We start from the raw sequence: 12,111 nt of genomic DNA, 5'->3' as shown, positions 1-12,111 counted from the left end.
TGCAAGGTGGGGGGCTCCTGGGAAAGGGGTCAGGCGGCTGCGGGAGGGCGGTCCGCCTGTCACAGACCCCAAGGGCGCTAGTCAGCCCGTGTTCAGATGAATTGCTCAGGCCAGACCCCTCTGCCAGCGCCACCTGCCCCGGCGTCCCGGCCACAGTGTCCAGGGCCTGGTGTGCACCTGCCATCTCTCACCCAGCCGGGATCCCCTCAGTCCGCGGCTGGCGTCCCCTTCCCCTCTCCCTCCCGCTAGTCCTCTCCTCCCGGGCTTCCTCTTCTCGTCCAGCGGCCCGTCCCCGCCCCTGGGCGGGCTGTGTCCCGGGCGGGCGGGGTCTGCGGACCCGGACGGGGGCGGGCGCTTGGGACTGTGGCTGGGGCTGTCCTCCGAGCGAGGCTGCAGCCCGCGTCCCCCTCCCCGCTTTCCCTGCCCCGCGACCCCGGGGCTGCCCTGCTCTCCCTTTCCCGCTCCCTGAGGACCAGCTCTGTGGCGTGGGCGCTGCTACCTGGGCTGAAAGCCTCCGGCTCTAACGCCCAGCTTCTCCTGGTGGAGTCGGGAAAAGGGAGCGTCACTGCTAAGCGAGGTTCTGTCTCCCCCCTCCATGTTTCTGCCTCAGGTAAGTACCTTGAACACTTTCAGGTGTTATGATGGCGGTGCTTGTTGATGTCACGTGTTTTTATAGTGAGAGGGATTGCAGTGGTGAAAGCAGGGCTTGGTTCTGTTAAAAATGTGCTGAAGGCATGAGGCTGTGACATCCTCCTTCCTTCCCTCTCCCAGGGTGAAAGGAGTGATCCTCGATTTTCAAAAGATAGTTACAGTCCCTAACTAGCCCAGCCCAGCTATTGTGCGTTAACAGGAACAGCACCACCAGAGGCCTTGGAGACCCAGGGATATTGCAGTCCTAAAGTGCTCCTGGCAGAGTTTGGCTTGTTTAGGTTTTTTGTTTTTCTTAAATTGTGGGACAGACTAGTGTATAAACTGAAAAATAATTGTCAAGAAATAATTTTCATAGGACAGTTTTATTGTGATATAGTTCACACACCATGAATTCCATCCATTTAAATGGTAAAATTCAGCAGCTTTTTGCATATTCACAGTGGTGCATGCATTATTATTCCAGAACGTTTTCATCACTTCAGAAAGAGCAGTGGAAATGAATGACCTATCCACCCCTCCCAAGTGGTGGTTCTAAAGAAATTTCTTGGCTATTCCTGACCATAAATTAACTTGTTATATTCCAAGAAAAATCTGGTAGGAATTCTAACCAGAATTGAAATGAATCTGTCTATCAAAACAGGAAGAATTTATACCTTTATGGCATAAACTTCTTCTACCCATGAATATATCTGGGACCCTATCTTTTCATCTGACCAGAGCCTGGCCCATGTGAAGTCCTCACTACTTTTTGCGCTTGTGAATGATGAGATTCTATACATCATTAGTTGCAACTGTAGCCTTTCACAGAAGAGAAAAGTAACCTCAGTGAAGCAAGTGACTCTCTGATGGTCAGAAAGAGTGACAGCCAGTGCTGGAGTGATCCAGTGGACTTGGTGTTTGCAGCTAGATTTCTCGACCACCTACAGTTAAGGGGATTAGAGAGTTCTTTTATTTTTTCTTAATGGCGTTGCATTTATTTTTACTTATTTTTTAAAATTATTTTTTATTTAAGTGTATTCAATTTACAATGTTAGTTTCAAGTGTACAGCAGAGATTCAGTTATAAACATATGCATATGTATATATATATGTTTTAGATTGTTTTTAGTATAAATCACTACAAGAAATTGAATATAGTTCCCTGTGTTATGTAGCAGGTCCTTGTCATTTATTTTATATTTACTAATTTGTATCTGTTAATCCCCCCTTTCCTGCCTGCTAAACACAGTTTGCTTTCTATGTCCATGAGTCCATTACTAGGAGCACCGTTTTTCCTAGTAATATATGCTCTTTTGCTGCTTTCAGTTTCAGTAATTCCATCATATCTGTGGGCGCTTTTCTTCTGGTGGCCTTAATGTGGTTTGCACACGTGGTAATAGAGATCTGTATTTGGGAGAACCCCAGGCCTCGTGTAGTCCCTGGTACAGAGTGCCCACTGAATTGATGCTTGAACTGGGAAAAAAGCACAGTAAATGTTGGAATTTCCAGTATGGTTGAGAATTCTATAACCTCTTTTGACAAACTTAATATTGGCTGCACCCATTCTGGGTAATTTGGTGGAAATTCATGTTATGGTGGTGAAGAGACGGGGCCTTGTATGCTTCTTCTCTTTCTGTTTTCTAACACTCATTCTCCTGGGCCTTCCAGATCCTCCCCTAGAAGTGCCAGGTCTGGCTTGGTGCTGCGCTGAGGCAATATTTGTTAATAAGGCCCTTTCCTCATCTCTTCTGAGCCTCCGGTTCTTTCTCTGCACAATGAGGGCTTAGACTAGATAACTACTTTTCAGTTTCTTTTAAAGCCATGTTTCCTTTGAGAAACAGAAAATGCAAATCTCTCCTCTCAAACCAACCCTTTAGATTTTGAAAAGTCCTCCAAGGAGTGACATAGCTCTTTGTGGAAAATGAATGTGATTGTGATTCCAGGTGACACAGAAAAGACTCTTCAGAGATTGATTGCAGGGAGAGGGCAGAAAAGGGGCAGTATGTCACACTTTCTAGTGTGAGCACTGGAGCAGGGGCTTGGATTTAAATACGGTGTCTGACGTGGCCTCTCTCTAATCTTGTAGAATGTGATAAACTACTCTACCTCAGTTTCTTGATGTGTCAAGTTGGGGTGATAATATTTTAAGGCTTTTGTGAAACATTATGCAGATAAGCCATTTGTGTATGGGTAGAAACAAGACCTGCTAGGGATTCAGGGATTTGTTTAAAAAACAAAATCTTGTCCATAGCACTCTGTCTGTGTGTATTTAGTAGTTCCTGAAGGGTGAGGGTGAGTCTAAAGTCCATCGTGGGACAGGTGGCCCATGATTCTCTGTGCCCCTGAATGCCCCCTCCTCCCCAGTCCTCTTCCTCAGTCCAGGATGAAGTTCCCTAGTAGATTTACTCAGAGGTCTTGTGAAAATGGCTATTCATTTTATTGTTTCACCAAGAAGGGCTGCCATCATGATCTCTGTGGTCAGGTTTTGAAGGGCTGCCATCATGATATCTGGTAAGAATTCTATGGAATTGGGTGTTTCTATTTAATGAAAAGAAAAAAATTACAAATAGAAAATTAGAACAAGGATGGTCACATGGGCTCTTGGAAGTGGACACCATTAGAAGTTGGAGGGACTAGTGGGCTCAGTGGGAATGTTAACTGAGTGTATCTCATGGGCTGGGCATTGTCCTATTTGTACTGTGTGTTCCTTATTTGAGACAGTGAGCTCACCTAACCTCGAAAACCTCTTTAAAAAATTAGACTTTTTATTTTGAGATGTAATGTAGATTCCCATGTGGTAGTAAGAGATAATATGGAGAGAGCCTATGGACTCTTTGCCCAGTTTTCCTTAATGGTTCCATCTTGCAGTGTTGGGGTACAATTCATTACTGACTCACTAACAATTTGAGGTTTGTGTTATTGCCCTCATTTCTATCCACGATTAAATTGGGGCTTAGAGAAGCACACAGGCCTGCCCAGGTCACCCACATTGTTAGTGCAGAGTCTGGTGAACGTGGGCTTGGGATTCCCAGGAAGTATCATTATGATGGTCTTTGGCAGGGAGCAGCATTCACTTTGCTTGTTTATTCATTCATTCAAGAAACATTTATTGAGTAAATTCTGTGGGTCAGATGCTTTCTTAGGGTTATCTGATTCTTCAGCAGTACTGAGAACCAGGAAATATTTATATTTTTTAAACTGAGAAAATTAGCTCTGAGAGGTTATAACTCCCCCAAAGGAAGAATAGCTCATAAAGGGGGGATAGTACAATTGTACAGTCACCACTTTTTATGCAGGTGGTACCCTAGGCATTTTACATTTGCAAACATCCGTAATCCAGATATATTCTTGCAAGGCATGGATTTTTTTTAATTGATGTATAGTCAAGTTTACAATGTTGTGTCAATTGCAAGGTGTTTTTTGACTTTTGAATTAAAAAATACTTTTTCAGGAGGGAAATTAGGTGTATTTATTTGTTTGATTTTTTAAAATGAGGTACTGGGGTTTGAACCCAGGACCTCGTACATGCTAAGCATGTGCTCCACCAATGAACAGTACCCTCTACCCCAAGGCAAGTTTTCTTATCCATTACTATGAAGCTAAGGGGTTCAAATAAATTGAATAGGAATCCAGATCTTTTGATCCTACTGTGGTCCTTCTCTTTATATTCTGCTGAAGGGGGTTGGGGAAGCATTTCCTTTGTTCATTTCTTTATTCAGCATTTTTGAGCAGTGACTTTGCATCAGGGCCTTGCTAGGTGCTTGGAAATAGAAAATAAGAAATGACCTTTCTCTGCAGAGGCAGGAAGCCTAGACCAAAAGCTGGGTAATGTGATCCGAGCTACAGTAGCCATGTGCAGACTATGAGGACAAACTGTACCCCCGGATTTGCTTTGGCTTCCCTTGCCTTCTGTCTGGTACACACCAGGTCACCGCAACCCAGATGGGCCCATAGCACACAGCAGAGTATGTACCTCGATCTCCTCTCCTGTCTCGGCAGGGCCTGCAACATGAGCATCCCTGACTACGTGCAGTGTGCTGAGGACCACCAGACTCTTCCCGTTGTAGTCCAAACCATGGAGATCATCTCAGAGGAGAATTTCTTTTGCATCTATCAGCTACTCACCTCGGTGAGCCATATCAGCCCATGTGGCTCCCAGTGGACACTCTGTATCCACTACAGGCACCGCTATGTGCCCGAGAATGGGTGGAGCGTCTTCCAGAAACACTGCAAGGTCGTGGGCCTTGTCACCATTACCGACTGTCTCTCTGCCAAGGCCTTGGAGAAGCTCCACGTGCAGAGGAGCTGTATGGCACCTCGATAATGACTCTCAGCTCTTTGTCTTTGTACTGCATGTGGAGGAAGTCGAGCAGCCGCGCACCGACGTTGCCTTCAAATTTAGAGGACTGCAGGGTGGTGGAGAAGAGGATCGAGGACTTCACTGAGTCACTCTTCATCTTGCTCAATTCCAAGTGGCTGGATGGTGGCCCCAAGAATTCTGGGGACAAGATCCCCCTCCCCTGCATCCCGTTTGAGAAGGAGGACTTCATGGGACTGGACACAGACAGCAGGTAAGTTTACCTGGAGGCCAGTCCACCCTGGCTTTGTGCCGGATTGCTTCCCTACATCCAGAAAGGGATCAGCAAGGAAGAAGTCTGTCTTGTAGCCAAGGGGGGATGGAGATGCAGCCCGCCGGTTTCCAGACATTTCAAAGTGAATCCGCCTTTGTTTCAGAGAGATCCTTTTAGGGTTAGTGTGGACACTTACTCCCGCTTTACAGCCATGACCATGGTGGGACCCCTGGGGTTGCTGTCCAATAAAGTAGCCAAAGCCACTGATGCTAGGAGCACTGGGGAGGAGGCTGGACTGAGCTGAGATGTGCTCTAGGTCAAATGCACATCAGACACTGAGGCTTGTCTAGTAAAAGTATATAAACTATCTCTTTACTTCCTATATTGATTACATGTCAAAATGATAGTATTTTACATACAGTAGATTAAGTAAGATCTGTTCTTAAAATCAGTTTCTAGTATTTGTTTTTTGTTTGTTGGTTTGTTTCTTTGTTTACCATTTTAAACGTGGCAAATGGGAAACGTTATTTACATGGCTCTCATTTCATTTCTGTTGGGCAGCCTGTCCTGGGACAGTCTCATCCCTTTGCTTATAGATGAGATGCTGAACCCCGAGAGGCGGAACGAGGAGCTGGTTGAGCTGGGGCTGGAGCCGGTGTCTCCTGCCTCCCAGGCCCAGCACCTATTCTGCTCAGGCCCTCTCTTCTTGCCCGACAGCCTCCATGCCAAGTTAGGACATCAGAAACACCGCCGGGGACTTCCGAATGAACTCCTTATGCAGGGAAAGGCGTATCACGGTGTATGGGACAGAGCAGGGAAATGTTCATTCTCACTTTTTCCCTGTGATTAAGTCAACGGCCCCACATTGCCTCGGAAGTACAGACGAGCTCTTCTGGGCTGCCTACCCCCCCAACTTCAGCTCTGTTTCCCGGTGTATCTGTTGTGCTGTCCCTCAGGCAGAAGAGGGTGAGATGCCTTTTCCGAGACGTGGAAACCTTTGCTGGGGAGAGTGAGGGAAGCTGTGTTCCCCCGGCCTACGGCCTCTGTCCTTGAGTCTGGAGAGGGCTCATGGTGGTCCCACAGGTGACGGTCGGAGAACCTGGCACATGTTCCTGGGCCCGCTGTGAAGGAAGTGCTCTGTGACTCTTGAACTTAGCTAAGATCAGATCCTACTCTCTGGTTGTTGGTAAGTTGGAGGAGAAGATGCTAGAGAATTGATAAAAAGAATGTCTAGACCAGCCCTGTGAGTGAGAAGCACAGGGGACACGAGTCCCACCTGCGAGAGATAATGTAGCGGGCTCTGGATGAATTTTCTTTTCCTCCCAGACATACCTCTATGACTTAAGGAAGGGGAGAGGCATGCTGTAGCCATGATCTGTACTTGTCCTCTCAGGGCCCTGTGATCTACATGCCCGCACTCCCCATCTGCTTCTTAAGATGAGCTGGCATGTATAGGAGCCTGGGCACTGCTGAGGGCATAGCTGCCAGCACCGTGCTACACCAAGTCTGGCTCCGTTCACCTCTCCTGTCAACACCTGCTGAGGCCCCAGGCATTATTCAAGGTAGGTGCATCAGTGCAACATAAGCAGGGACCACTTCTCCCCCTGGACAGACTGGTGAGTGAGCAGTGGAAGCCTGGAGCCCTGCCCCAGCCCCCACGCCAGTGCCTCCTCTTTTGTCATAGGAGGCACTGGTGATATTTTTGCTCAACAAATGCTTGTCTCTGAGTCTGCAGCCCCACCAGAGAATGCCAGCTTGTTTTTGTCTTTTGAAGTCTGCCCTTGGGACTTGGCGGAGTATCCGGATGTGTAATTAGCCCACAGTGGTTGACACTGTCCCCATTGTTTACCCAGAACCTCGTGTACCAGGCATGGCTCCCAGTATCGAAACACAGCAGCGCATTAAACCTCCCTCCTTTTGGGTCTGTCTGTTCTGGTACCATAAGGGCTCAGCCAGCTTCTGAACGTCAGTGAGATAACGCGGCCAGTGAGCTCGGGTCAAGCACATTCTCCTCCAGTCACTTTTACCCCATTGTTGCTTTTAGTATTCCACAGTCATTAATTATTTAAACAATTCTTTGGTACAGGAGCAGAGCCTAATTCTCTCCTGCTACTCTTGGTGGAAGTGAGTAAAACGGTCCAGACTGAAATGCGACCACAATTTGTAGCTCAAAAGCTGCCTTGAAGCTTGTAGGTGGAATTTTGGTTAGGGGCGCTGACCACGTTGGGGTCCCCCGGCAGCGCCGCTCCCCTTAGGTCCCTGCTTTCCCTGGAGCAGGGGGTGAGGGTGGGTCTCACCATCCCCTCGTCCCTGGCCTCACACACTCACGTAAATTCTTGTACATGCTGTCAAAATCATTTTTGTTCTTGTGTGTTTCTAATTTTCTCTTGTTCCTCTTTTCCTTTTTCTTTATTCCTTTTTCATTTGTACTGCCCAGTGAGCATGTTGTTGCATCTGAAAATGTGGGCTGTGCACACCCTGCATTGGAAATAGCCAGATTGCCCTCCATACTGTCTCCATCGCTTTAAAAAGCAAAATCTTAATATCTGTCTTGATCCATGTATTATCCTAGTCATTTTGTATTTTCTAATGTTTTGGAATATTTGCTTTGTTAGCACATTACCCACTGGTGTTAGATACCTGTTAAAATCCTTGCTTTGAGGGACCTGTTTGGTCCTCCTTTTATTTGGTGACAAATGCGCCCTTATTAAATTTGTTTGATTGTTTTGAAGAAGTAAGATGCGACTTGATTTAGTCGGCTGCTCAGGGATTCTTTTCATGGAGTATTTAAACTTGTAAGCTCAAACTCTGCAGCATTTTGCTCGATTCCTGCTTTTACACAAACGTGCTCGGCACGCGGTTCCTGGCTGTCGCTGTGTGACGTGCGTGACGGCGCTTCCTGGCCAGCGGTCACTGGTGAGGAAGTGGCCGGCTCGGGGGTGACAGCTGCAGGGGACGCTGTTGGAGGAAGCGGTCACCGTTTGGTTCTTTAATTTTTTTTTTTTGCATTCAACTTCCCCGTGCCATTTACTTTACTTTGCCTTCATAAAGGGGCAGAATTGGGTCTAAAATCCATGCCACTATTTGTTCCCTTTACGAGGCTGGTTTTTCTGGGTATCAGGACAACATGACCTTCTCCTAAGTAGCTGGCTCACCTGGATCTGTTGGACACAGGGACAGCTAAAAGGGCCGTAGCTTCCTCTCTGCTCCAGCCAGTGGGCATTCAGAGCTGGGTCTGTGGTTTGCCTCAGCAGCCGTGCAGACCTCCCTGCCCCGGCCTTTACTTTTAACCCATGTTGGCAGTAAAGAGTTGAATCCGTTTCTGTTGCAGCTGACATCCACCACTGACAGCCGTGTCGTTAGTTTGTGGTAGTCAGTCTCCAACACCCCAGACAACCGTGAAGGAAGATGATTTGGCCGACCTAGGACCCTGGATTCTCACCCTCACCATGGTTCATCTCACCCGGTGGAAGGGTGTGGCCACCACCATCATGCTGACCATGAGGCCTTGTTTCTCCTTTCATGCTCTGGTCCAAATGTGGACACTTCATTTTTCACTGAATCTGTCTCGCTTGAGACAGGCCAGAATATCTGAATGAGTCCATCACATTCTGGGTGGGGAACAGAACAGAAGTAAGTGTCGCAAGTAGATGGAGTCTAGGCTGTCCGGGTTGGCAAATGCAGGCTGGGATCTGTGATGGCTGGGCTGTACACTGGACACAGGTCTTTCCCGTGGCTCCCGAGAGCCCAGGAGTTGGAGTGATAACAGCCTTGCGTGGGTTCCCCCATCCTCATCTGCTCACTGGCAAGTGTGTCTGCTAATTAGGAGCTCCCCCAGACCTCGGGCCCTTCAAAGCTCAGACCACGGGAAAATCTTGAGTCCCTTCTCCTGGGCCTCCTGTGTGAGAATCCAGTGCCTTCTGAGGTGACCAGCGGCAGGAGATGCCTCCCCCTCCAGGGAGCACCCTACGGCGGACTGTTAGTGAACCATGCTGTGAGCTTGTGTGTTTCCGGCCATGGTCCCTGCAAAACCACACTTGAGATCAGCTTATTGGCGAAAATAAAAGGACTGATTCCAGGGCAGGGCCGGGGGGAGGGAACAGTGGAAATTGAATGTGAGCTGAGACAACTAGGTGGGTGCTGAGCCTGTTACTAAAATGGGGAGTCTGGGAGGTACCTGCCAGGAATCGAATTCCAGAGTAAATGGTGGACATGAGGCATTTTTAAGATGCCATTTTTCATCCAAGTTAGGACTTCAAAGAGGCACTCGGCTCTATGAGACTGGGGCTCAGGTGAAGGAGCTGGACTAGAGATACAAGTTGGGAGTCGTCATTCTTAGCTGGTGTTCACAGCCTTGCATGTGAATTAGATCATCTCGAGAGCTGCAGACTGAGGCTGAGGGAGGGGAGGGCTGTGCCTCGGTTGGAGGTAAGCCCAGACCACGCAGCTTTGGTGTGTCAGCCAGCGGCGTTTATCAATTTCAGAGCAATCCCATTTATCCTTAAGGGGCCTGGGGGTCAGCAGGGCCAGCCAGAAAGAAATCCAAAGGGAGAGTCTTGGCCACGTGTGCGTCTTAGGAAGGTGCAGAGGCTGCAGGATACGGAAGGCTAGAATCCTCAGAAGCTGGAGTTGGAGTGGGGAGAAGGTATTCACAGTCACCTGTGAGGGAGGGAGGGAGGCCTAGGGAGTCCCCACCCTACCGGACTCGCTTTCCCATGAACAGGAGGCAGTCAGACAGAGGATCTGAGGTAAGAAGGATGGGCACTGGGAGGGGAGCCAACCTGGAGAATGGTGCTTGGAAAGTTCTGGAATAGTCTCCCTGAAAAATAGAGTTAAAAATACCCAGACTCTTAAGAATATTGTTAGTGACTTGGGAGGAGGCAGTTGTTTTTCTGGCCTCCTAAGTGTAAGTCATGTATCCAGGGATACACAGAAGATACGGGCAGTCTGTTCCGGGGACTTGATCCTTACCAGGGGGATCAGTGCAAGTTTAAAGGGGCAGAAGGGCAGCGGAGCGAAACTAGCCAGGCCCCGTGTCAGGTAGCAGTCGGCCGCCCTACTTGCGTGTTTCATTCACATCCATGACTCCCAGGTGGGCGCTGACAGCCCCCTTTTGGGGATTGGGAAGCCTTCTCAGAGGGGTTAAGGAATTGGTTTGTTTAGCGGTTGATAAATGCTGTAGCAGGATTCAAGCAGAGCCTTGTCAGACTTCAAGGGCATGTTCTCTCTACTGTTTCCAGTACTTCCCTGTTATACCTGGAATGGTGAAGTGGGTCAGATTTGGAGCCTTTCAGAAAAAGTATGATTTAAGTGCCTCAGGACTGTTTCACAAAGCTCAGCGTTCTTTTATGGTTCTGAAGCATGCAGTGCTTTTCGCCCCACAGAGGTAACGTCTAACTCCATTGTCGATGATGTGGTTGCAAATGATATACAGGTGTAAAACCACACTTCGCAGCTTCTAAAGGGAAACTCTCCAATTCTCCCTTGGTCGGCTTTCTTCCACGGGGTGTAACTGTGCTGCAGCATAGGCCTGAGCTTCCGTATGGAGTGAGGATTTAATATCCGAAGTTAGCATAAAATGGTCAGATGAAGAAAACCGACATTGACAATTTATTTTTGGGTTTCATTAGTCAAGATATACTATCAGTTAATGGCCCATATAGCAAATGAAATTCAGTATAGGACATTGCATTTCTTCCTTTCTATTCAGAGTTCTCTTACCGAATAAGGTTGCCTGCTTTGGAACATCAGTTTCACCACACGGCACCTATCAGTGTGTTGGTGTGATTGCATTTACAGAGTGAATGTAATCTGGGCTTCCTCAGCCCCAAACACTTCAGTGCAGAATCACGGGCTGTAGACGTCTGTTAGTCACGCAAATACTTCTAAAATTATATGATGCCAGAAAAGAAAGAAGACAGAGAGAGAGAGATTGCCTTTATCAAAGTTCCTTTCAGTTCTAACTGCAAACTGTTGTTGAGCAGCTCTTGTTTCCTTTGGATATGAATATATACATTTCTTTGCATGTAACCTAGGTTTTGGACTAGAACACCAAGTTCTTGCTGTCCCCAAGCCACAAAAATAGTAGCCAAATTGCACACGTGTGAAATAGTTTATACTTTTTTCTGAGAAAGTATCCTTGAATTTGGGACTTGGACTGTGATTTCTGCTTTTTGCTTCCCTCAACCGTCTTGTAATCTCTCACTCCTTCCCACGTGGTTCCCAAGTGTTTGTGGTCTCAAAGGAGCGGGCAAACACCCAGTTGGTCACCATGTACTGCTGCTATAGATAGAGACCAGACAAGACCTAAAGGACATTATCGGAGAGGAATTCCTGGAAGAAATGGGCTCTACATTCAGTTGTGAGGACAGAGTAAGAGTCAGCCAGGAGAAGGAGTCAAGAATGTGTCTCAGATCGCAGGTGCAGCCCGGGCAGAGGCCTGGAGGCTTTTGGCATGGGCACCCGGGGAGAGTGCCCTGTGCAGTCCAGGGTGGAGGGAGCCCCTGCTGGGGAGGACACTGGAGAGAGTCCGGGATGTAGGGCTTTGGAAGAAGTTGAGTTTTACTAGAACTGACACAGTAGGCAGTGAAGGGTGTCAACAGAAGTGACCCTCAGGAAAGGTACTTCTGGTTTTGCTTCTGATATTCTACAGACCGAAGGATCGGGACGGGCGAGAGCAGGTATGTCTGTCCCTTTGAGACCCAACCGGTCATTCATTTATACATTACACGTGCACTTCTGTGAGTCTAGGGGAGAGAGCGTGTAGCCACTTTAGTAAGCAAAATGTATTTGATTCTTGAGAGCTTAGCATTGTCAGAAGTTGACTTAGCCTAGAATGTTCTAGGAAGAGAGGAACAAATTGTGGAGGTTGGAGGGAGGGAAGGCTTCCTTGGGAAACAGTCAAAATGAGA

The 12,111-nt window shown here is 47.8% G+C and overlaps 1 protein-coding gene across 1 annotated transcript in view; it reads left to right on the top strand.

The window, feature by feature from the left end:
* LOC140693519 (trafficking protein particle complex subunit 9-like) overlaps nt 1-12,111 on the top strand; it is a 335,939-nt gene that overhangs the window by 71,835 nt on the left and 251,993 nt on the right. The window contains exon 8 of the mRNA XM_072957339.1: nt 4,629-5,200. Within this exon, the coding sequence (XP_072813440.1) occupies nt 4,629-4,953 (325 nt within the window). The 3' untranslated portion in view covers nt 4,954-5,200. The remainder of the gene's footprint in view (nt 1-4,628; nt 5,201-12,111) is intronic.

The sequence above is a fragment of the Vicugna pacos genome, unplaced genomic scaffold, assembly GCF_048564905.1.
Source record: "Vicugna pacos unplaced genomic scaffold, VicPac4 scaffold_19, whole genome shotgun sequence".
Taxonomy (NCBI): domain Eukaryota; kingdom Metazoa; phylum Chordata; class Mammalia; order Artiodactyla; family Camelidae; genus Vicugna; species Vicugna pacos.
Note: the sequence above shows the minus strand (reverse complement) of the source record. Positions and strands in the feature narration are given on the sequence as shown.